The 27,292-nt window shown below is 41.2% G+C and overlaps 1 protein-coding gene across 3 annotated transcripts in view; it reads right to left on the bottom strand.

The window, feature by feature from the left end:
* The window catches only part of bcar1 (BCAR1 scaffold protein, Cas family member), a 121,703-nt gene that overhangs the window by 15,459 nt on the left and 78,952 nt on the right, over window positions 1–27,292 (bottom strand). For all 3 annotated transcript variants that reach the window (XM_033635155.2, XM_033635154.2, XM_078168261.1), the window contains exon 2: window positions 22,183–22,911. In XM_033635155.2, the coding sequence (XP_033491046.1) occupies window positions 22,183–22,911 (729 nt within the window). The remainder of the gene's footprint in view (window positions 1–22,182; window positions 22,912–27,292) is intronic.

Below are 27,292 nucleotides of genomic sequence, written 5' to 3'. Positions count from 1 at the left end.
AATGAGAATTTATTGCTTCTTCACACTGAATGAACAGAGACTTAAGGCTGTTCACTCTGATTAAAACACGCTGCTCACACACAGGCAATAAAAACAGAGCAAGGGACCTGTCATAGTTGTCGTGGGAACCAGGCTGTCCTATTGTGTGCCTGTTTAAACTGTGTATTCTATGGTTAGAGTGTAGAGTCAACCAGCCAGCCTGGGAAACCACAACAGCTGTGGTATACAACACACACACAACAAAAGTAGCTATCACAGCGAGCTCCCTTCATTTTTTTCTCATCATTCTCTCTTTTCTCCTTTTCCTGTCATTTCCATTTCCTGGTTAAAATTATGACCAGCACCAACTGCAAAAAAACGGCTAATGTAACCAGGCCCTACACTTACCAATAGGACATTGCATTTAATCAGCTAGCATGCTAATCACCATTCTAATTGTGTACAAAATCACTCAGTCATTGGTTATTCCCTAAGCAGCAACCTCAGTGTGTGTGCAGTGCTGAACAAGTCACTTCAACAGATAGCAATATAATTCTGTCACAACATGCACATCCACAGACTGCTGCAGCTATTACATTATTGCTATATTACTACTAAAAATAAACAATCTATTATTTTTTATGATTGATTTGACTCTTGAACTTTAGGTTTCCATTTGTGACCCTGAACCAAGTGGTAACCTGCAGGACCTAAAAGTAAAGCCAACGCTGAAGTGCCAAAAGTTGCAGTTCCTCTAATGGCCACTTGAGGCTGACTCCAAGAGTGAGTCGATCCCCATAGACCCCAGTGTTAAAATACTGACTTAACAGCAGAGATAGACATGTTTACAGCCTGGTACAAAAAATGACTTTAGTCTCTATAGCCAATTTCCCCATTTATGACAACTGTATGGGTGTGAACATTCATATAACTCACCCGTTTCAATTTTGATAAGGCCTACAGGTAATGAGGCCTGTTGACAAGTTGCTAACATGCCAACAATGTTGTTCAGGTAACCATAGCAAAACCCCAGATTCACAGAGTGTAGGTGTAGCTGTAGCTGACGATGTTTCAGTGTGTTTTCTATTCATAAAAGTTAACCTAATGGCAAAGTTTTAGTTGACTAAAAAAGTCTTGTATAGTGTTTGGTTGGAGAAAAGATGCTTTAAGGAGTCAGATATTCAGTTTTTTTGGTAGGTACATTTTATTGTCATGGTTTTAGGCCTGTATTTTGCTGGCAAAAAGATCATTAGTGTGTTAGGGTTAGTACCACCCTCTTGTCCAAATATGGCCACTTCAGGCTCCAAAAATCCAAAATGGTGATGGCCATAATACCAAACTCAATACGTCAAAAGCAAACCAATGGGTGACACGACAGGCGACAGCCATTATTCTATACAGTCTTACTATCCTCTGTAATTCTGGCAGTAAATATAGCGCACTAGTACCAAAAAGGGAGCGAGTGCAGACACATGCTTCAGTGCTTACTGCTCCTTTTTACATTTCTATTTTAGCACATGATTCTAATGCATATGAATACTGCATATAAATAAGAAGTTGATGCAAAGTGTTATTTTGTCTTTTTACAGAGATAAGCTCTTTATACTAGTGTTTATGGTCAGCCACTGTATCCATCTCTACACCAGGCACAGAGAGATGACACTGAGTTGTCTTCTTATCAGGCTCAGGATGAGATAACAAGATCATTTTCCTACAGTTGGACAAACAAAACAAAAACTAGCTTACAGCATGCTATAAATTCTGTAGTATATGGCATTGGTACATGTTATGTATTAAAGCAAAAATCAAGCCAAGGTACAGACTAGAATTACCACCTCATGGTTGTATGCCTCAACCAACCAGTCATGTTGCAATTTACATCCATCTCTGTACAGACTTGTCCAATATATATTGTGAAGACTTTGTCTTCAGATCTATCTATCTATCTATCTATCTATCTATCTATCTATCATGTCGACGTTTGGTCATGGACTTTCCACATTGACATATGACGTGCAAGGTATCCTGGGTGCACTGGTTGCTGATGTTCTGCGACCCCCAGGCCGGTTGCCGTCAAACAATAATGGTGATCAGCTGCATATCATGCCGACGTATAAAGACGGCTTTTTTCGTGTCTGACACCGTCACTGACCAAGCGGCGGTAGTGGATGACTTCTGAGCGAGACCGGGTTCCTGGTATCCCAGTATCTGACCAAATGTGTCCTCATCTGTTCCTGAGATATGACGTTGAAAAATGGCAGGAAAACTGCCTTTGCAGAACATTATGATGTCACAGTAAAGTTGGCCTTTGACCTTTTGAATATAAAATGTCATCACTTCATCATTTAGTCCTATAATTTATCATGTTTATGTGAAATGTTTTATTTAATTTTGTTTAATTTATTGAACCCAACTCAATTAAATTCCATCATATGAGCAACATAAATGTAAATATATCACATGTCACAAATTAATAAAATACCACAATATTCTTTATAGTGTATGTGCAGATAGAATCATTATCTAAATGTTTAATTCCAACTGCTCTTCATCAATATCAGACCTAACAGCCCGTATCTGTCTGGCTGTGTTTGTAAGTCAAATCATTGTTTAATCACACTCGGCTCCAGCCTTGATTAATGGAAGCTCTCTGATAATATTTGCTCAGCTCCCCAGCTGTCAGAGGTACGCTGTGTGTGAGACAGACAGAGACAAATGATAAAAGCATCCATTTGACAACCTGTCTGTACTAATCTGCCTCTGCCTCCTCACTCTCCCTCCACCTCATAACACGTTCTCTATCCTCTCCTCCACAGGACAGGAAATAAAGACAATGTGTATTTTCTAGAGGAATAATTCACCACCAGTTATAATCAGAGTACATTCCTAAAAGGCTGAGAAACTTTAGTTTGTAATGTCTTGTATTGTCTTTGTCTCAGTTTCTGTCTAATTCTCAGTCTGTGTCACATGCACACACTCATGTAAACACCCTTTTCCTCATTGTCAGAAAGCTTTCAACAGTATTGATGACACTTGGCTAAGTGCCAGATGTGTCCTGCAGAGAGAGAGAGAGAGAGAGAGAGAGAGAGAGAGAGAGAGAGACACACACACACACACACACACACACACACACACACACGTCCCCCCCAGCCCTGTGTCAGATTGATAACCCATGTTATTGATCACCTGTCTGTGTGCACCCTAAAGGATAGATACACACTTACACACTAAGTGATCGGTTTGTGTGTGTGTGTGTGTGTGTGTGTGTGTGTGTGTGTGTGTGTGTGCGCGTGTAAGGTCTAGTAATAGTAATAGCCTGCTGAGCCTTTTAATCCCTTTAGGGGATCACAGAGATGGATCAATGGTCACCACTAGCGAGTCATCCTATCATGGGAATATGTGTGTGTGTGTGTATCACTACCGGGATGCTCACCAATGTTAACTCATAACATCATTTAATAGCAGCATAAGTGCTTTATGTCTGCACCGACTTGTTTCTCTGCTTTAACTGTCCACAGCACTTAGTGCACAACTAAATTCAATATCTCATCCCGTCATTGATATACAGAGAAAAGCCAAAATGGAAAAAAGCTCATTTCTCTTTCATCATGAGATCAACTTTCAAACCTAAATCAAACCATTAGAAAGGAAAGGTCACAACCAGTGGATTCCCGTCTGGCTTTCCTGATGAGTTCAACCACGGTGAACTTTAACACATGCATATTGTGTGTGTGTGAACTGCAAAGGTGGAAAAGCGGCCATACTGTGGAGTTCTTGTGTAGATTTTACTGTTTAAAACTGATTTACCTTAAGATTTAGACAACATTCATTACAGTAGGTAAAAAAAAGTATTTAACTTTTTCGCTGGTTGCCTGGCAACATCACGTTGACAACACTACTCTGAAAAATCACTGCCCCGGTTAGGATATAGACCGAATCACAATGTTTATTTACAACAAGTTCAACTTAAATGAAAAGAATTGCATCCCCAGCGCCAGTGGTACTGGACAGAAATCATCATGTATTTTAGAATTTTGGCTTGAAGTACTGGCTCTTGTGACATCACTGGCAGATTTGGTGCTTAACACTACTGAATTAAGTTTGAGTTTTTTCAGGAACCATTAATCTTAAAGATGGTTTCCTGCTCCAGAGATGCTCTTCCCGTGTACATTGCACTATGCTGATCCATGCCATCGTTTCACAGTTTGTTCAAGTATGTTACCACCTCTTCATACATGCTATTGGAATTGACTATTTCAATGTTGATTCTTCAGCTTTGTCAAGTTCAACACACAGAGCAGCTCACCCAACACTCAACAGGAATGAATGATATACTCAATCCCTGTGCATCCTTGTTTCTTCTGTGTCACCACAGAAAACTCTGGCCTGAGGACGGCTGTATACTCTCAGATTTACTGACCTACATATCCACCAAAGAAAATTCTCTGTGTCGTGTTCTCAGAATAAATCAGTGGCCTCATAAAAGCTTCAGCTCCTCTGACCTACCAACAATAAAATGCCTTCACACACATTTATTTATGAGGATTCAGTGAAGGAGAATTCCTCTACATGCAAATATGCACACACACACACACACACTATGACAGGGGGCCATGGGTGGCACAAGCTGGGATGTTCGCTCTTTTGTTCCATTTGTACAATTACGTCAAGGACAAGTCATTGTTCAACAGATGACCTTTGCTCCGAGCAACGTCCCTCCCTCCTTCCCAGCAGCACCCTCCACCCTCTCCTTTTCTTCCTCTCTCTTTCTCTGCTTTATGCCGATGAGAAAAGGACAGATGACAAGGAAAAAGGGCGTGGGCTTTGGTTGAGAAACAAAAAGCAGGATGCAATCTCCTCCATAATATCTGGTGGTAAATACAGCACATCTCAAAGGAAGCACAATCTACCAGCTTCAAAATGACCACTGTAACCACACCGAGAAAAATAAATGTTCTATACATGCAGCTGCAGTGGAGGAAAAATAAATCTTCACAGCACAGATGTGAAGTTAAAAGAGAAAACGGGTTAAAAATAGAGAGAGGCCTAATTACAGTAGGAGGGTCGGGTGGTTTGTCTGAACTGGTGGATATGGCTGCCTCAGATCCTAATCTATACTGTGCTCTCACTCTGCTCCCTGCTTTGTTTCTGCCTGTTAGTGGAGAGATCCAGAGCGCAGGCAGAAGGGTGGAGAGGCGTTACTACAGACCTCCATGATTCCAAAAGTCTGGTCATTAGATATATGTACAATTAACTGCTTAATTTCTAGGTGGAAAGAAGGTATTATGTACTACTCACAGGCTTACAGTATTTCCGAAGCATGCACTTACAGTATTCTGTCTATACAAGTTGATTATTCATCTATGCTCATTATATTGTCTTAATATGTTCTGTGTTGACAGTTAAGACTTTTCAGGAATTACATTTTTACTTGTTGTATATTTTGAAAAGTTTCTTCAATTATATATGCATGTAAAAACATTTTGAGGTCCTGGCACGGCAATGGGCAATGAGCGGCTGATTCACAAAGTTTAAATGAGGAATTATCTACAGGATACCTCCTTATTTCTCAACAGAAACCTAAATAAGTTGGCATCTGGCTGGAAGAAGATGGCCAGGAATATGAATGTTTCTGGTAAGACTTGTGTCGGATGCTAACAAGCTAGCTTGTTTTACAAAGCGGATATGGTGGTATGATATAGTATGGGAGTTACAACAACATCTTTAAGTTACCCGCAATAGCACTGCTGTGAATATGAATAATAGGGAAGTATACACTCACTTATCTTTTCAGTGGTTACTCTGAGACCACAGCTGCTAGGTAAGTGGTTTGTTTACATGACATGAGAGAGTTCCATATTAAACGGCTCCAGTGTGAACAGAAAGCTTCTGATGGCATGATAGTCTGACACTAGCATCCAGTAAGGACACAGTGTCATACTAGAGAGGCTGTATTGAGGACACATCAGGCGCCACCGGATGTCAGTCTGCAACATGCAGCTTAGCTGACTGCGAGTGGTGGGGATAACGTTAGAAGACTGTTAACAGCCTGTGTGTGTCGTGCCCACAACAGCAGAGAGCAGAGAGGCCGCAGGGGAATCAGCTTATTTTCACATTTAACTTGGTGTTTTAAGGGTTTATTTCAACCAAACCAGAGGTGGTGATTGTTGGAACAGTGGAGTAATTAACTAAATGAGTAACAAGACTAACCAAGAAGGTTTTGAGTTTGAGTGTGAGTTTGAGTGAAGTAGGCTATGTTTTATGCTGAGTAAACAATGCAATTAATCTGGTCTTAGTTTGGTAAAAGACAGACACATGAATTCAGAAGGTGTGCAATTGTATTTCAGAGGCACAGTGGGTCGACCTCTAATCAGAAGGTCAGCGGTTCAATCCCCAGCTCTTCCAGTCCACATGTTGAAGTATCCTTGGGCAAGATACAGAACCCCATATTGCTTCTGATGGTTGTTCCACTGGTGTGTGATTGTGTATAAATGGTTAACTGAGTAGGATGTGGCCCCTTGAATGGAAGCCTCAGCCACCAATGCGTAAATGTGTGTGTGAATGGGTGAATGTGACATGTAGTGTAAAAAGTGCTATGAATGGTTGTAAGACTAGAAACGCACTAAACAAGTGCAGGGCCACGTACAGGTCCATTTCTCTGTTTAACAATGAAATAGGTGTAAGAATATTACCTTTCTTGACATTTTGTGAGTGCACTGTGTATTTATTAGACTAAAAATGCCAAGAGAGCTTGCAGGATGTAGAGGACGGGTGGGGCTATCACCACACATTAATACCTTCCTATACCATATACCCCGATGAAATTCCAGGAAGGTATGAAAAAATGCATACCGCCCAAGCCTTATGTATACATAAAGTATCTTCCATGACTCTATTATGAATCCCTTTATTTAATGATTATATAAACATACAAACATACATACAGCCACGTATTGATGTATGGTTATTAAGTTTAAGTTTAAGTTTAAGTTTATTCACTTTATTAATCCCCCTGAGGGGAAATTCAATGTTTTAATGTTATATGCTCATATGTAATGTATTATGCACAAATTTGCATTAGAATGATTTTAATTAAAGCTATAGTGCGTAACTTCTACAGGTCCGTAAATGTCCATTTCACCCAAGCCACTACTAGAGGAGATGACACAATGCTGATTAAGCCGATCGGCTCCTCTAACATCTCGCGTTTTTTTTTCAATATATATCATTTTTAGTTTGCTTGTCGACTGGCGACATTCCCGCGCTGGCGCACGGGAAATGCTTCCTCACAACAAGAAAGGAGGGGGAGGAAGAGAAGAGAGTGTCATAGCAAGAGGTAGAACGCAGGTAGAAAGAAAAAGCAACATGGCGGAGAAGCGGCCGAGACACGGTTCAGAAGTGGATCCTACCACAAAGAAAAAGCCTGGACGTTCGGCTGAAGGTCTATTAGCAAAGAAGGAAAGTGACCGACGGAGAAGGCAAACAAGGATTTGTATTGGCGTCGCTTTTCCTTGGTGGAGAGCCCTGAAGGAAGAAACTGGGCTGAGGGCAGACACGGATGTTGCCTTGCTGCTGTTGGATAAGTAAGTGACTTGGTTTATAATTATATTATGAGTAGTATGTGTTGCTGTTACATGTACTGGACCTAGTACTTTATTATTTTCTTGGAAATGAAAATACGTAATGTAATGTTAGCAGCCTGGTGTTTGCCACGTTGTGTAGCACTGTGTACACGATGTGAAGCGAGTGTTACTCTGTGTACATGGTGTGTGGTGACTGGCGAGTGTTACTCTGTGTACGGTGTGTGGAGACTGGCGAGTGTTACTCTGTGTACGGTGTGTGGCGAGTGTTACTCTGTGTACGTGGAAGTGCCGCCGGCTTATTAGTTGTAATAACGTATTATCCGCTGAGAGGCGACAGAAGTTACGCACTATAGCTTTAAATTTTCATCTGATGTGTGTTGCTACAGTTTTATGCTACAATGAGACTCTCATCAGCATTAAACTGCAGACCTGTGTGTTGTATCTTGCATTGTCAATTTTACTTTTTTTGTTGTAAGATCACAATGAGTTTGACACATTTCAAGTCAAATAATATCAAATGGTTTAGTGACCTCTAAGAGGAGACAAAACCTTCTAGGTTGTTGGCTGATTGTCCGACAGCTAAACATGGCCACCTATCCACACCATGACGCTTTTCCACAAACCCACACTGACACATACACAAGAGCATATTTAATGGTTAAGAGTTTGCATTCAAAAATAATAAAAAGTCTCTCCTCTCTCTCACAGTGGTATGTAGTCATGCAGAGAGTTTTATTTGACCCTGTTACTCACACACACTGTCAATAGTTTTCATTGGGACTTTGACTATGGTCCAATGAAAACTGAGATTGATTATTATAAGCAAGCTGAACATGCCTCTGGGAAGAAATGTAGTGAATCATTTTTTTAGTATGTCTTTTGAGCAGCACAAACAAAACTCCATTCACCTTTACTGGACAGAAATCTCAGAGACGGATTTTTCAAATAAAACCAAAAGTACCAGCAGATAGCACAGCAGGTAGGAGAGGAGATACACTTTAAATGTGATTTGTTTATTTTAAGGAGCAGCAGCTGAAAGTACTGTAGGTGTGACCAGGTTACTGCAACAGATATTGAAACTCCCTGTAACTTGCAGTGGGTCATGATCACAAACCACCAAGACAAAGATGTAAAAACAAAGACAGAGCAGCAGAGGGGAGAAAGAGTGAATGAGAGAGAGTCGGAGCCACAGCCTATGAATACCATGCCAGCTATGTGGGGCATGTGGCAACACACACACACACACACACACACACACACACACACACACACACACACGGAGGCACCAAGCGGCAGTGCAGGGGTATTAACAGATTAGTGCGGGGGGTGTGTTGGGGGGGTATGTCTCCAAGAAACAACCAACACACTCTACCCCCCACTGAACTGGATTCCAACACCACATGGCACGACTGGTGTATGTGTGTGTGTGGTGTTCAGACTGGCTGTCTGGAAAATTTGGCAAACTCCAGATGGACTGAGTCACCTCAAGCCTATAGGGCTACTGTGATAAATGAAGTGTTGGTTTATTATAATGCCAACATACTATGCATTTTGTTGGTGTTCTACCTGCGACACATATTAGAGACTGTTAGGTTGACATTATGCTGCATTGTGTGTACCTCATTATATTGTTGGAGACGTCTTAGCAGCCTGTCTTTGTGTTGGTCCCTTCACTATTTTGCTGTGATGGTGGGAAAACAGTGCTACTTTACAAAACTGACACTGCAGATCACCTTACCATTCAGGGGGACTCTCAGCAGGAATGTAAAGGTGTTAGGAAAATATAAAAATGTCACATTCAACAATGTCCCTGCACAAGACTGTATCATCATTCTGTTGTGTTCACCCATCTCCTTTTCAACAATCATGACATCCTGTTTGAATGGGCATGGTGCTGTAATTTCTATAGAAAAGAGGAAATCTGTCATTTATTGAGGTGTTCCAACTCTAACAGACAGAGACGTACAGTAGGCAGTCCTAAAACCAGCTACACAGAAGTTGTGAAACCAGGTTTTGAAAGCAGACTATTTTTGGTAAGCTACAAAGCACAGTTCTTTGTTTTATATGAGCACGGTAGGTTTAAGATTTACACATCATGGTGACTGATATCATGGAGCAGTTAAGCACAACAATTGTGCATTTTATGATTCCAAAGGTGTGTTCAAGCTGATGAGATCAGATGTCTGAAGACCACAGACATGTTTCACTTTCCTTTTTTTTTTTTTTTTGCTTATTGTGATGTCATTTCTTGGAGTGTCTTCAAATGCTTCGTATCCCTAAAATCGATGAAATAAAAAATTGCAAATTATTACTTAACGCTCCATAAGTCATTTTAACTATGCACATTATTTCGTTTTTGAGATATGCTCATTTTTACTAGCAAAACGCAAAGACATTGTGATAGATTTATCGTTCTTTCCTCTGGGTCCACTCCATGTTTTTACATGGTCATGCTTCACACATTGTGTAGTGTGGTGACCTCATTATGAGTGAACAACATGATGACATGAAAGAAAGAAGCTTAGCTTTCTGCTGCAAAAAGAATTATTGTTCTAGCTATCATTGATTTGTATTTTAGATCGATATATCCACAACTATGCAAACAATCTCCTATGGCCATTATAGGGAAATTCCAGTGTAGATATTACATTTGTACCACTTATAAGGTAAGGTAACATAAGCTAATGACATGAGGATGGGGGAGACAGAAGCCCTAGCTTTCTGCTGCAAAATGAATAAATGCTCTTGCCAATTGAATTATGATTTTTGTTTTGGATGGATATAGGATTATGCAAACAACGCTCTCCTGCAGCCATTACAGGGAAATACCGGCATAATTACGGCAAAATACCATGTTTGCACAATATGTAAGGTTAGGTAAGGTAACATAAGGACATAAGATCATGACATGATGACGGGGAAGACAGAAGCCTTAGCTTTTTTTCTGCTATGAAAATCAATGCTCTAACTATTAGCTGGTCTTTATTTTAGAGCTATTTAAACAGGATCATGCAACCAACGATTTCCAGGTGTGACTGAAATGAATATTTTAACATAGCTGCCTCACTGATAGGCTGCTGCTTTTCCCTCACACAGTCTGTCAAACGAACACACTGACAAAGAAATGAGAGTGGATGAGCATAACAAAAGAGGGAGAAAATGATTCCTACTTCAGTACTGAGCGAGTGAGTGAGTGAGTGAGTGAGTGAGTGAGTGTGTGTGTGTGTGTGTGTGTGTGTGTGAGCATGTTCATGTCTACAGATATGTGTGGGAGTGTGCCAGACAGCCGTGTTGACTTCATTAGTCTCCAGTTAATCTCTCAGCATGTGGTGCAGAATGTAGCCTCACAAACTGGTAGTTAACACACACACACACACACACACACACACACACACACCAGCTGCACTGAGATGAATATCATCAGAAGTGACTGTTTTCATGCCAAAAAATAAACCCCCCTCAGATCTGGTGACCAGTCACTGCTCTCCATTCCACACCCCATAAACCAAAGGTGATCCTGCATTTTCAGTTGTTGGCTCTAAATTGTGGACTACTTCGCCATGATTTACATCTTCCTCCTGTATACCTTTAAAATCTGTCTTAAGACCCATCTCTGTTCCTCAGCCATGTCATTATTGTCATGAGGAGACCTGACCACGTTCTGGTTTTTATTTGTTACGATTTTATTTTGTTGTTTGTGCAATGCTGTTTTGTGTTTTAATCATATAATAGATTATAGTCTGTGCTTCTTTTCATTTACTTGTATTTTATTACAGCTGTTTTGTTTTGGATCATTCAAATGTGCATTATAAATACTTGACTAAAATAGGACATGGCTTATAAACTGGCTTACCTAACAGATTAAGTTAGACTTGTTTTTGATTGGCGATATGGCAATTACTATTCCAGAATTCCAGCCATATAGCTAAATGAAGAAGTGGCCTATTGAACAGAGTGACTAATCACAGGTTTAGTGGCAGAGGTAAAGGAGGAAAAGGACTCAGTTCACCAAGCATCACCATAAATCACCAAGCCCGCTATCCACCATCTGGCTTGTGTGGGGGTACCTCTGGTTTGATCTACGAGGAGGCCAACAGTGTGTTGAAGGCCTTCCTGGAGAATGTGATCCATGATGCTATCATCTAACTACATAGAGAACTCTAAGAAATGACTGTGACCACTGTGGATGTGGTGTATGCTCTGAAGAGGCAGAGACACTCTGTACAGCTTCAGTGGATAAATAGATACTTTTGTAATTAAAAGCAAAAAATCTAGTCAGCGTAATGTTTATATTTTAATTGTCTTGGCAACATATCTTCTAGATCATACAATGTCAGGCTATTTAATATGCTGTTAATGAATTTGTTTGTTTATTCGGCATATTTCCTGGTGGACATTTTAGCCTTTGATATTTTCATCTGCTGGCCAACCACACGTGATTGCCGCAAAAAGCCAGCATATAACGGCTAATGTAAACCTTGATCCTTTTGTATTGTGTTATATAGTTACTATGTCTGCTATGCCAGCGAAACACCCTCAAGAGGCCCAACAATTCTACACTGAAATCAACTGACAGCTGCTGATATTCAATTACATACTCACAGAAATTGTAAGACATTACATTCTGAATGTAGACATGCATAGGTTGAAACAAAAACTCTGAATACAACATTTGAAAGAATATGCTTTCTTATTCAAAACTCTATTCAGAGAACTTACTAGAGTATTTCCCTGCTGCTGTGTGTGTAGATAATAAGAAGGCTCCAGATGGAGCTGACACAAATACACCCTTTAAAATAACAGGGCACCAAAATGCCCCTGACTCTTCAGTTCCCTCATGCAAACACTGCTTCATCACACACACACACACACCCACACACTCATTGATGGTCTTCAGCTGTTTCTGTATGTGTGTGTGTGAGTGTTAAGCTGGGAGACGCTGTGACACGTGGCTGCTGACACACCCCTCCTAGCACATCAATGCCTTCGATGACAGCTGTGTCAGCTGACACTACTGCTTGACCTCCTGACACACAAACACACAAACACACAAACACACACACACACACACACACACTGATACATTAGCGGGTTTTACACTGACTCTTCAGTGGGAATTTCATCCCATTATGCTGCCTCGCTGTTCTGTATAAACGGTACAATCGCACAATGGGGGACAGAGTTGTCTCTCCTTTAGGCCAGCATCAAAGGTAGTGACAGTTCCGCAACAATGTCTGTGTTAAAGAGACAGCCAGCAGGACAGGATCATGGGTGGTGCAGATTCCCTACCCAGCTCTACTTATCTTTCTCGTCCCTTAAACATTTGTGGGAAATTTAAAAAGTAGCTGATAGCAGGTAGCAACTAACTCAAAGAACAAGAACAGCGGACGAATTGGGAAAACGCTGAGTTTCAGGAGCTCCTTACCCTCCGATCAGAGGACAAGATCAGCTGCCATATAACAGAGACAGCAAACACAGGGGTGGCATGATGCTGTTGTTGTTTGGTTCAGTTTAAAAATGCAAAAGCAGCAGGAGGAAAAGACTTTGCAGTGTCTTTACAGCACTATCTCTGTGTAAAAAAGGCTACTAATGCTGTGGACACATTTCAGGTGAGAATCATGATCGTGTACCCAGCTCTACTTATCTTTCTCTGTGTGAAGTTTAGTTGATTCAAAACACACAAACACATATTAAATATGGCTTAATATAGACAAGTACGCAAATTGGCTTCACTATAAATTGCAGCATTGACAGACAAACACTTGTCTTTATCTGGACACATTTCCCCCACCAATACAACATGCTAACATTATTAGCACAAGTCTATGGTATTTTACATTGTGTAAATTAGCCTAGCTACTGGCGATCTTTCCCTCTACTCATATAAAACCAGGGACAACGGCAACATGTAACAAAGGTAACGGCACATAATTTGGCTCCATTACAACTCAGAAGATTCTTCGACAAAATAACTGTCTTATACTTAACACGTTTTCCAAACAAATACAACATGCTAATGTTATTAGCGCCAGCCTATAGCATTTTAGATTGTATAAATTAGCCTAGCGAGGAGCGGAAATTTCCTTTGCTCATATGAAGTATTGATGTAATTTCTGTAGTATAAATCCCTGAAGGATAAATGACACACAAGACTTAAAATGCTATTTTAGTGGAGGCTTTACTGTCTTAACAATTTATTGTTTCTTATCTGTGAAATACAAGTAAATACAAGCTTCGTTTCCACTGAGGGAAATGGTGTCAGTATACAGAAACAGACAGGAGGTCTGCGTCACCATGACGCTGAGCGTTAGAGTGGGCGAGTTCAACGTTGTGTAAACAAAGGGGTGTTTTGAAAACACCGCCATTTTCACAGGTAACTTAGCCTCTCCCCCCGCCGCAGGAAATAATGGATTAATCCTGGAAAGCTATTGATGTAGCACTTTTCTCCTTATGAAAGTAACACGGCGATTATTCAACCAATGAGAATTTGGTTGGACGAGAGCATATCGACCAAATAATCGGCTAGTCGACCAGGAGACTACAGCCCTAATGTTCTCACAGTTTGGAATTCCCCTCACACTCTCCTTGTTAGCACCTCTGTCAGTCTGCGCAGGGTGTAGACAGTCATGTGTCTCTGATATTTGCAGGAAAGTGTGATTGCTATGTGCTGCTGTCTGTCTCAACAGTCTTACAAAGAAGCATTTGGTGTGTAAAGCCGAGCTGGAGCCTTGCTCAGCAGCTGAGACTCTGCAGCTGGAGTTCCCTCTGCCTCTCTCTGCTCACTTCCTCCATCAGTCCCTCTCCATGTTGAAACAAACACTGCAGTTTTCATCACTCTTCAATTACTGCTCATCTGTGTGTGACTGTGTGTGTGGATGAACGGGTGAAAGAGAGAGAGTGTGTGGAGTCTTTCCTCAGCAGGAATTTCTTATCTCGTAATGACTAACTGCCAGGAGTGGAGTGTATCTTTTTTATTGTGTGTGTGTTTGTATGGAGAGGGAGGCCAGGGGAGGTAAGCGAGCATAAGAGCAACTGAAGGGCATTGGCAAGGTAAATACATAAAGCATGTGACGCACCCATCCACACACTGACTGACAATAGAAGGTCCAGTACTAAATACAAAATGTTAGCCCAGTCCTGTCTCAGATTCCTAACTACTTGACCTTGATGGAGAACATCAAGTCAAGGAACGATTTAAAGGACAATTCATAAATCATTCGTATATTCTTGTCTCACCACACAGTGCAGACCTTTCAAATATATCAACACATACATCAATATTGTTTTTTATTTAGGCTAATACCAAAATTGTGATATTTGAGAGTTCAAGAAATGTGATAATAACAGCAGAAGCATTTCTTTTTTGCAATATGGTCTGACTTTCCTAGCCCACAGCTCTCAGCCTCAAGCACTTTGTTTCCTTCTGAAGACAGAAATCTTTAGGAACACCTTAACCCTCATCTGGCCGCTGTAGGCTTCATCACATCACATCACTCAGACAGGAGGTAAGGGTTTATTTGTTGGGGACTTTTTTTCAGTGGTGTATTAATCCACATTTGCTGTTTTAGTGAGTAGCTGTGGGAGCAGGATGGTGAATGTGGGACTGCGTCAAAATCAACTACAGTATGTGCATTCACAGTAATAAAGGAACATGTTACCCAGTGTAAAGGCTGATTTATAGCTGTACATAGGCTTTGTTGTACTTAGTGGGTCTGCATTGCTCTGTAATGTCACCTCCACAAAAACACAAGTTGGTGGTGGGGCTTCTTTGCTCCTGTGTTGAGTCTGTCAAGGGCAATAAAGTTTGATTTATTCAAATTTAACACAAAATACTTGATTCACTGTTGGTTTTGGTGTTCTCATGAGATTTGATGACAAAAATAAAATCATTAAATAAGGAAAAAAATCAGGGCGTGGGGCCACATTGTTTCAATAATGCAAGGGAATCTTAATGCTACAGCCCACATTGACATTTTGGACAACTGTGTGCCTCCAACAGTTTGTGTCTGTCCTTTTCAGTTTCATCATAACCATGTCCCTGTGCACAAAACCAGCTCCGTAGAGAAATGTAATTCCTAGTTTGGTGTGGAAGAACTTGACTGGCCTGCACAGAGCTCTGACCTCAACCCTATCCTACACCTTTGGGATGAATGGGAAGACTAACTGTGAGTCAGACCTGATCACCATCACATGTTTGAGTGGCTGCACACATTTAGCCATGTAGTGTGCATAAAAATGCAGCCTTTCATTCTGCACTGAATGAAACAGAGACTCATGGCTGCATGGAAGGTAGAAAAACACACTCAAACATCTGAAACACGACAGCATACTTTGGAAAATGGTCAGCAGTAATGTTGAGTACATGTGATTTGTAATGTAAATGGGCAAGAGTGAGTAAAGACACTATCTGACTGTAAATACTGTACACTGCATAGGTAAACATATACTGACCTCTGGGACACCACTCTCTCTCCCTGATGAAATCCTGGTGACATGTACACATGGGGTATGACTTCACTGTACACTTACTCCCTTCAGAGTTAATTAGGATGACACCACTAGACTCACATGGAACAACTCCAGCCTCAACAAACAAAACCAACAGACCTGCACTGGTAGTGGCGGTTGCAGGCTGTAATATTCATTGTATCCAGCAATGGGATCATTTTGGAGAGACAAAATAGTGTTCTAGTGATTTTTGTGTTTTTAGACCCCAGCAGAGATGAGGCTGAAACTATGAGAATTTAGTGCTGTGGATGATGAATCACCACAGTTTTTCCTCCAGGGAGCATGATCTCAGGAGATGTCATGGCATTAGGTCATGGAACAACTTGTATGGGCTATAAATGGTGCTGTAAGAAGTTGGTATGTGCAAACTGGATTTTCTGTGGGATGTTTTTTGAGCTCTTGCAACAATAGTATTTTTCCTTTATTATTCCTCCTTCACTTTTGACCTATTTCCATGGGCATGGTATGGCACATTTTAGATGTGCTGTGGCCAACCTTTGGTCATATGTAGTAGGACTTTGGCCTCGAAACAGTCACGGTCATGTTGGTATATCAAACAAGATACGGATATGACCATGATTATTTTGCTGACCTCGATAATGCCCTTTGTGTTTACATAAGAACGCCACCAACATTTTAGCCAACATGATGCCAGAATGAACAGCATGGTTTACCCACAGTTCTCCCTTCTTTTTCTTTCTACTCCTGCCTACTTGTGCGAGTCTGAAGGAAAACAAAGCAAACAATTTAAAGATGACACAGCAGCAGCACTTTTGGAGTAGAAGAGGCAAAGTCCTGATAGTCGTTGGCTTGCCAACCCCTGGCAGTGAGCCAAAAAGTCCGTCATTTGTAGTTTTACACTTCAATAACTTCATCCTACAGTCTGTAAAGCCAACAATGAACCACCCAGCTCCCAGGCCATCCATCCTGGGAAGCTGACTGCAGCACACTGGCCACATGTGCTAAGCTTGACTGTTCGTCTCAAGAGCCATCGCTTGATATTGATTTTGTTGGCCAACTTTTGCATTAAGTAATTTTGGTCTTTTCCTATACAGGTACTATAATTTTATATATACCTTTTTGTATCTACAGTATGAACAGGTATTAATTACATTTTCAAAAATAGATTGAATATTTTCTTTCATGTTCCAATTTCAGTGTCTGAATATTTTAAAGAATTAAAGTTCATTGTTCTTTGAAAGGATCTACTTGCATTATTATTATTATGCTATTATATTATCATTATATCAGTGGCATAAAATGGTCTCAAAATGACAATAACATTGTTTATCGTTAAGATTTCTGTGACAATATATCATCCAACAAAAGTAGTTATCGTGACAAGCCAACTGTCCCGCAACTGACCTAATTAAGGGGATCAGGTATCGGCCATGATTTGAACAATACACAACAAATACAGTGTCTTTGTACATGTTCATGTTTGTTGAATGAGACAAAGGCTGCTTTTTGACAGATAGCTGTATGTTTGAAGCAACAATAACAATAATAATTAATAAATAAATTATTTGTTGTATTGCGATATTTATCATTCAAAGCGTGATCCCACATTCATTCAGAGATTTTAGGGCTAAGCTCCTGATCTCTACTGACCTAGAAGCACCCTTCCTTTTTGATATTGGTATAGGGAGCGAAGCTATTGTAAGTGGTGCTGTTGTTTGAAAATAAAAAGACAATATGAACATACAGTAACCAGTGCTACCAGTGGATCACCTTTAATTATTGCATAGCACAGTCACAAAATCTACAGTGAGCCGTTAGATGAAGAGCTGCAGACAACAGGCTCTACCCCAAACACATCAGCAAAGTACCCAACAACTTCTACCATGCCATGTGATGTCCTAAAAAAAGAAAAAAAATGCCCTTTGCATATTACAGTATCTAATTACAGCTGCACACCACACAGTTAGCATAATGGGAAAAAACAGACAACCAGCATGTCTCCCCACATCATGTATACTTCATATAGCTGCTCTAAAAAAGTACAACTAGGCTTTTTCAACATTGTGTGAGAGACAACATGTCCACCTTTAATGTCTCATGATGCTGGTGGAAAGATTTGGAGTTTGGGAAAAAACAACAACACTGTACTCTTTTAGTGCACTGACGACACAATAACATTGCTACTGAATTCATGATAGAGCATTTTATTTGTGACATTTCCTACATATGAATTTATTATGAAGCAGTTAGAGATGGACAGAGGAGCACAGATGAGGTCGTATGTTAAGAAACAGGGGAGCAGCTGGACCCAACATCCCCATCATCAACAATACACACACACACACACACACACACACACACACGCATCACTCTGGCTCACAGTGGTGCTTACACATATAACATATGGCACACTGCACCACAGCAGGCCTGGAGGGGCTTCCCCAGAGTACACACACACACACACACACACACCCACACACACACACTCGGCTTGTCACCTGCTGACACAGTAAAGTGCTTACTCACCCAACCACAAGATCAGAGCTGAATTATTAACAATCTTATTATTTCACTGGTCCTCCTCCACGCGCGCACACACACACACACACACACACACACACACACACACACACACACACAGCTTACTGTTTATACTGTCAGCAATTTTTCCTCCTTTTGTCATCCATGCTGTCTGTTCCTTCTCTACCTCTTCTGTCTCTCAGCTCTTAATATTCCTCTCTGCTTTTCCTTCTCATCCAGTGTTCAGCAGGTTGTTTCAGTGTGATGTGAAGTATGAAGACACAAATTCATTAAAAATGCTGCTATGGGAATGTAACAGGAGGACAATTCATTTTGTCGTTTTCCATGGTAAGTTAGGATTTCTTTAATCGTCCATCTCTTTATTTTTCTAACCACCACTGATAATAAAGTAATAATTTCCCCAGATGGCTTCGTCGTTATATTTTCAAGTTTCAGTTATGCCAACTGCATTGGTGAATAAATGACTATTCAGTAACATGCTCAAGATGGCGATGGCATGTGAGCAAATAGCAACTAAAGAAGAGCACCAACTGATTGTCTTGTGATTCTTCCTCTGCACTGTCAGATATTAGAGATTAAGCAGTAGAATTATAGAGGAATAACAACACTGTAAACTCCAACACAAAATTTTGATGTATAGTCTACACAAATGCCCCGGAATGTCAAAATGACATAAAAACCCATCCCTTGTGAGCTTGACAATTTTTTTATGTTAAATCAGCAATTTTTGAGTTAATGTTGACTTAATTTGACTAAAATTTATGAAGCTTTTTTTGCCGAATAAGTTTAAGGCGGATAAGAGTTTCCCAGCATGCTGTGAGACAATGTGTTTAAGGCCATAAGCCGAAGAAAACTGTGTCTTAATGTGTTCTAAATCGTTCATATTACCCATTACGCAGAGATTGATGTTTATGATGAGTTAGTGACCTCCCACCTGTGTGGATATTAGAGTGTCCAACACAAAGTTGTGCTGATGTGAATTAAAGAGCACTTCCTGGTTCAGAGTTTATCTCTCTGCCTTATTGAGTAAATGAGAAACTCAAGCTTGCCACAAGGTAAGTGATGAATGTGAATGTGTACTCAATGCTTTTATGTTTATATGACATAGAATTAAATGCTCAAACAACAACAGTTACGTTAAACTGACATAAAATTCCTGTCAAACAAGGGTCATGTGACACATTTATTTTGTGTCTGGTGTACTTAACGCTTTTATGGTACTATATTGTACTAAACTAAAAGTGTTTTTTTTTCCAAAAAAAAAAAAAAAAAGTTGAGTGAGTGAATTGGGGTTTACAGTGTAAAGTGCAACACACACCGCCGCCGGCGCGGCGCTGTGGCCGTCAAGTGCCGCCTCCCAACACACACTGGCAGCGGCGCGCAGCGGCACCGTCGACGTGTATTTCCCACCCCAGCCCGCTAGGTGGCTGTACCTACACTAGTCGCCAACGGTTGCCAACTGCTAGTAACGGAAGAAGAAGAGGAAAAACTTTGAGGCAACAACAACTTGGATTTCACGGTTGAATTTCTTATCAAAGTCGTATTATTAAAAATTTTAAACAACCGGAGTTGATACTACGGCGGCCGAGACATACTTAAAAGGCTTTTCTCGCAGCGCTGCCATGAGCGCCGACCATGCTGGAAATAGAGCAGTGGGCTGAAGCAGAGCGACGTGTCAGCCGGCGCCAGTGTGGGTTGGTTCATAGAATATAATGGAGGCGGCCGTTTTGACGCGCGGCGTATGGCGGCGGTGTGTGTTGCACTTTAGAGGTTCACAGGAGACTAAGCAGGGGTAAAGGGCCGTCCACACCAAGAACTATAACTATAACTATAAATATGCAGTTTTAAAAATCGTTCTAAACTCAAGTGGAAGGCAGCATCCACACTTCAACTATAACGACAACGATAGCGGTGGACGATATCGTTCGGATCACTTTCAGAGCGATTTGATGAACGATAGAAACACTGACAGCCAATCAAGATCCATCCGAAATGACAGGTCGAGACGTTCATCGCGTCACTACGTCACTCAGACTCATTCAACATGGCGGACGATGTAGGAGAGTGGCTAATCACTGAGGTACAAAAAAATCCACCCCTCTATGATAAGAGTTATCAACATTATAAAGATGCGACCAAGAAGAGGGACATCTGGGACGCAATTGGGCGCACCCTTGGCATAAGTGGTGAGTGTTTTTGTTTACGGAGATAAGACGTTTATGAATAGCCAATGCTAGCTGTTATGCTAACTAGCATTACCTCACGTAGCTAAACATGAATGACAACAACTGACTTGCCTCCTTATGATTATTATCACCACCGTTCACGGACCAAAATTAGCACCATTTAACGTTACCAGCTGAATGCTGGTGAAATATGCAAGTGGCTGGTAGATTTGCTGCACTCATCCCTCCCCTGCCAACCGCACCGAGCAGTGTGTGTTTGCCGTAACCTAGCAACACAACGATATCTTCCATTGGTGTGGATGCTGCCATTGTTATCGTTATAGTTAACGTTACAGTTATCTTTCTTAGTGTGGACGGCCCTTAAGTATTCCTTGTGCTCACGATGGTCATAAATTGAGGCTTCAACGGCAATATATTGTCAGCTTTTGAGAAAAACAGGAAGAGAAAATCTTGTATGTTAAATCATTAAACCTCTCAACTCGCTTACCGCTGTGATACCGTTTCCTCTCAGACACCAGGTGCCAAATATTAAATGCACAAGTGTCATTCCATAACAGCTCTGTCACATCTGAATAAAGATGTCAGGAACATTGAGGTGACAAAAAGCCATCAGTTTCACAGCTCGACAAAGTAATGTTATGTTTTCCTGAAAATGGCTATACTGTAGTTCTGGACAGCAGGTTAATCACCTTTCTGTATCACTGCATGTAGTGTAAAATGTGAACTGTGTAACATAAAGCTTTCTAACTTTATGTATTTTTTGTACTTTTTTCTGCATACCTAGTTTTTGAAGTTTTTAAATACTGAAATATTTAATTTGACTCTTTACCCTTGACTGCTGTAACACTGGAATTTCTCAATTGTGGGATCAAAGGTGTATCTTATCTTATCTTTGTTTATCAAACTGAACTCCCTGAATCTCTCCGATGAGCCAAAGAGTGAAAATTGACCAGTAACTCTACACTGAGACTCAGAATTAAAAAAAAAAACGAAGTTGAAAAAAGTTGGACCTCAGGTAAAGGACCACACCTTCACAACAACTCTGTGATACACCACTGCAGATGATACTGACTGGCTGATATCCAATATCTGCAAACCTTATCACACAACACAAAGAACAACCTTGAGTTTTTGATTTGACAAAAAACAGACACGTGTGTACCAGAAAACAGTGACAATAGTAGGAAGTGTGTGTGTGTTTGTGTGTGTGTGTGTGTGTGTGTGTGTGTGTGTGCGTGATACAAAAACATCCACAACTCAGGAACAATAACACTAAACGTCCTATTCTTTGCTTCAAGATTTTTCATTTTTTAACTAAAAGCTTCCTTTCTTGGTGTTTGCTTTCACCCTCTCCTCCTGTCTACATAGAACATGAAATATTCATGGAAATGTCTCTCTACAGAATCAATTCCTTCTGTTCTTACCTTGCCCAGTGGCTTGTTGCTGCTCTCCCAGTTCCTCTTTTCCAGGGAAGGGGGCACCTGGTACACATCCTGTCCAGCTGCTGTTCCCCCGGCTGGGGCTGCTCCCTGGCCTGGTACCGCACCTACAGAGGGGGGTACCTGGTAGATGTCCTGCCCAGGAAGCTGATACTGTCTCTGGGTTAAAGCTGGGGCCTTGCTGGGGGGTCCTGGAGGAAGTCCGCTCGGGCCAGAGGGGACCTGGTACAGACTTTGTGGACTTGGCTTGGGGCCATGAGAGGGGGGCATCATGTAGACAGAGTCTGGGTTGGTCTGTGCGGGGCTTGGGGTGGAGAAGGCTGGATGCATAGATGTGTACTGGGCTGAGGGGAGAGGTTTATTGGGAAAGCCAGAGGAGGAAGCAGCAATGGCAGCAGACGATGGAGCAGGAGCTGGTTTGGCGTAGGCGCTTAGAGGGGGGAGAGGTCGCTGGGCTTGGGAGGAGGGACAGGAAGCAGCTGGCTCTGGTGTAGAAGGCGTGGCCTGTTGCTGCTGCTTGCTGTCGTACATGCCGACCAAGATCTTGAGACGGTTGCCAGGGACGATGCCTTGGCGACCATGAAGGGAGCAGAGCCACCAGCCATCCAAACCCTGTGTGTCACGCTCCAACACTGTCATAATGTCACCCTTACGGAAGGACAGTTCGTCTGGAGACTCTGCCACATTGTCATACAACGCCTTGGCCAACACGTTCTGTAGGAGAACAGACAGACATATGTAAGAAACATACTGTGCAAACTCAAATTGGTTCATGTTCCCATGTACTGTTACATGTAGCTTTAATAAAGCAAGGCAACAGAAAAAACATGTCATCCACAAGACCGGCTTGTAAGATGGGTCCAAAGTTCCCAATAGCCTATATTCCCAGCATGGGACCCTGGGAACATAGGAATGACCTCATTAGGTTAATGTAGGGTCATGTGCACTGTATCCTTATTTTATCTGTTTGTTCGTAGCTGTGCTGGTAGATCATACTGACACTGTCAGAACTTGAAATCAGCAAATATATTTAAATTTGTGAACATGGCAAACAGCCCCAACAAGTTAATAAAAGCAAAAGCCATAAATCAAATGGTTTTCTCAATGTGTGAAAACTGCTTTAGGTAAGTGAAAAAATCATCTCTGCCAAGTGCAGTGGATGGATGATTACCCAACCAAGGCTTCCCCCAGACCACATAAGGCTTTTCTGTCTCCCATAACTTGTAAAGATGGCAGTCATACTTATCCAAGCTGAAATCCAAGCACCAATAGGTCTCTTGACAAAACTGTGGCTACCACACAAAAGCCCATGATTTTTTTTTTCTTTTTTTTTTTTTTTTTTTTACAGTTTATTAATTAAACAGGACATGTTTGGGATAGTTTAGAAATTATGTTTCAACTGTAGAATATCCTCTGTACATATCTTGGTCACAATCTTGTTTATACTATTGGTTAAGATACCTCTATTGAGTGATGTATCTTTGATAAAGACATCAACAGTCTCACATTAGTAGGACCGAAGTACAGAACAAAATCATTGTACTGCATCATTTTTTACAGCAGATGATGCAAAAAGTCCAAAGTGCCTTTTCTAATCTGCCACCCGGTAAAGTTTGAGTAGGTTTGGGCACAAAAACTCCTTGCTTAGTGTTTGAGAAACATTGTGGTTATGGTTAAAAGAAATCAACAGTGACTGTTGGAGAAAATGGGATGTGAACTGTGGTCTCTTATGTCACAATCACATGCTTTGCTGTATCAAAAGCAAGATTTAAAAACGTATTTTTCCAAAATCTTCCTGGAGCTGCCTCCCCACCATCAACAACTAGCTATGAGTAGCACCTCTACTTTCTCTGTGCAATGCATTATGGGTCACTGGTGTCCATCAACAGCACGCTCAAGGATGAAGAACATTAAGTATACATCCTCATTTTTTTCAAGATACTTGTACTGAATGTACTGTGGTATGGCATTGTAACCCAGGAGCTCTGATAAATGCTCTTGTGTTGAGCCATGGAGGACATGTCTGTCCTTACACATGAGAAAAACTGAAAAATCCAGCCACAGCTGTGCACATCATTAGGGTGGCAGCTACAATCATATTCTGATTCATTTTCATAAACGACATGCTGTTACATGTGTAAGCATGCAGCCAAAGAGAGGGCAAAGTACAAGGACACCGAACTGCTAATGTTGTTTGATTGTAGATAAAGTCTGCTGTGGACAAACCAACATAAAACCATAAAAAGATTTAATAGTTCTAATAAATATGAGTCCATTTCATATTCAAAAGCCATCTGATCTGTAGTTTTCAACATTTAGTGAACAGAATGGGGATCATTTTGCATTGCATTGCATACCATATCATAATTTATTGCCCACACAGTAAAAGGAAACTCTCTCTTACGCACGCACGCACGCACGCACGCATGCACACGCACACAAAGGTCAAAAAGTTCCAAATTCCACATGTTGAGAATAGTAAAATGTAAGAATAGAAGCCAAAAATACAGTTATTTGGCAGTTTCAATTAAAAAAAAAATCAACACACAAATGCACACACACACACTCTCACACACTCACATACACAAACCCAGCGTGCAAACAGAAACACCTCCCATCAGTCTCTCTGGAACTCTTTGAAACTAAACCAATATTTGTCGTCCACGTCTGAACTCAGCTGGCTCTCCTCCCTCTCTGTGTCAGAGTTCCACCCCAACTATCACAGACTAGTACAGCCTGTACTGGCCCTGTGCCAGCCCCCCCCCCCACACACACAAACACATACACACACACACACACACACACGCACCTACTTAAGCACAAAGCACTGGCCATCTAAATGAGGCCATGTAATTGGCTTCAAGATTTGTAGTCAGACTTTTCTTTCACTGCACTGAAGGCCTGTTCATGGCCTGAGAGTGGGCTGTGAACGAGACAGAGACACTCGACCCTGATATACTCCTTTCATCCAATTCATTCATTAGCCGTGTTTTAACAGCACAGAAAATTTCCTTTTAAAGAAAAAAAACAAACATACCACACACTTAACAATTACGTGATATTAAACTACTTTGTAATCAAAAGTCTGATTTCTTTTCTAGGTACCTTCCTCAGTCTGACTGACTTTCCTCAAGTCAAAGTGTACTGCCCCTTGTTCCATCACTTGCATGTTGGTGCAGAATCATGTCTGTGTACAGTTTGACACTAGGAGGCTTGGACCCAAACTGGCCTAGGTGCTCTGCACATATTCCACAGTTTCCACCCCAGGCTTTGATCCGGAAGTCGAATAGCATTAAATGGGTAACAGAAGAAGAAGAAGCCGGTAACAACATGAAGAGATCTACCTCCAGAGCCATGCATTTTTGGATGGACAGAATGTACAGAGCTGTAAAGTTGTCCACCATGGTACCAGTTTGCCACTCTGTAACGGTAGCTTGCTCGTTTCATGACTGTTTGGTCTGTGACATGGTGGGTCAACCGGAGAAAAGGCCAATACTAACAAGCTGAGAGATGGCATATTGCCACCCATGGTAGCAGAGTCGGACATACTTTGGTCAATAAACTGACTCCTCTCCTTGGGACAAGGACAGGAGTCCAATGAAATTGTCTAGTCAAGCTATAACTGTAGCTTGACTGTGTAAGTAAACATACTGTTTAAATCACTGTTTAACATACCAGCAAAACTTTGTGACATAGCAACTAGTTTGGAGCCACTGGTGGTCTAGATGTCAAAATTTAAAAACCTTCAATGTATGTAAATTGAGAATGACCTTTTCATGGAAGCAGGAGACATCCAGCAGTCCAGCATGAACAATAGAATGGACAATATTTGCATATGAACAGAATCTGGATCTTTCATTGAGAAAGAAAATGGATGTAAGTTTCAGAATTTCTAATGAGGTAAGTGAACTTTGTTTTTTGTCATTTTTTAAACACATCAGACACAAATAATTATTATCAAATGCTGAGTATTATACGTCTTCAAACTGGAGGGGATCTTCTGACCAGCAGCCATATGATCACATGTCCCTCTTGGACACAATGCATGCTGGATGTGTGGACATATCTACAGAAGATTACTAGAGATGAGTCAGACATGAAAAATATTCTCTCCCACATGTTTTACAAGTCAAAAGGTGTGATGTGGATGAGAACTAGACTAGCACTGTTGTACTTCTAGATCTGTAGATGTCCTATACAAGTATCAAGGTATGTATGGTGAATATGGCTGCCTTTACACTACCATGTCTTGATGCCCAATTCCGATTTGTTGCCTATATCCGATTTTTCCTGACTGCTGTTTACATGTTCTATTCACCGTATTTTTCACGGAGACACAGAGGCAAAACAGAACGCAGCCAGCTTCCAGTTTTTTGTCTGACACTTCCAATCCAGCACTCTTGACCACTGTGTAAATGTCCCACGGTATTTGCTACAGTGACATTACTGCATGCATGGAAATGTTTACATTACTGAGAGCAATTTTAAGGACTAACTTTAAATATTTGAAGTTAATCGTTAAAGAATAAATCACCTGGAAAGCTGGCGCTGCTCCACATAATTTAAAAGGTAACTTAGCCTACACAGAGTGGTGGAAATGTCCGTGCAGCTGCAGACGGGTGCGGCTGGATGATTGATGCGTACATGCTGATTCAGGTGCTATCAGAGCTGATCCGCGCATCACTATGGCTTAATAATCAACTCAGTCAATAAAAACAACCCGTCCTGTGTTAGGAGTGTATGTCGCTGACAGAAAGAAAGAAAGAAAAATAAAAAAAAGATAGAAAAGCAGCGTACACCTCACATATTTATTTCTCACAGTTGAGCACACGTTTGGCTGGCATGCAGAAGCACCGTCTGTGTGTCTGTGTGTCGAGGGTGCGAGCCGCAGCTTCAGCTGCTCAGGTAGAGAGGCTGTGTAGCCCGGTGTGTTTTTTCGCTTCTCGGTTCTGCAGGTTCTCTGCTGGTACACTGGAGACGGGGATCAAGCAGCTTGTCTCACTCAGGATAGACTGTGCTTTTTTTGGTTCATAGTTTTTGATTAACATGCGACTTATTCGACTTTCCTTCCTTTCCCTCGCTCATGAGCACGTCA

Source organism: Epinephelus lanceolatus, chromosome 5 (genome assembly GCF_041903045.1).
Source record: "Epinephelus lanceolatus isolate andai-2023 chromosome 5, ASM4190304v1, whole genome shotgun sequence".
Lineage (NCBI taxonomy): Eukaryota > Metazoa > Chordata > Actinopteri > Perciformes > Serranidae > Epinephelus > Epinephelus lanceolatus.
Note: the sequence above shows the minus strand (reverse complement) of the source record. Positions and strands in the feature narration are given on the sequence as shown.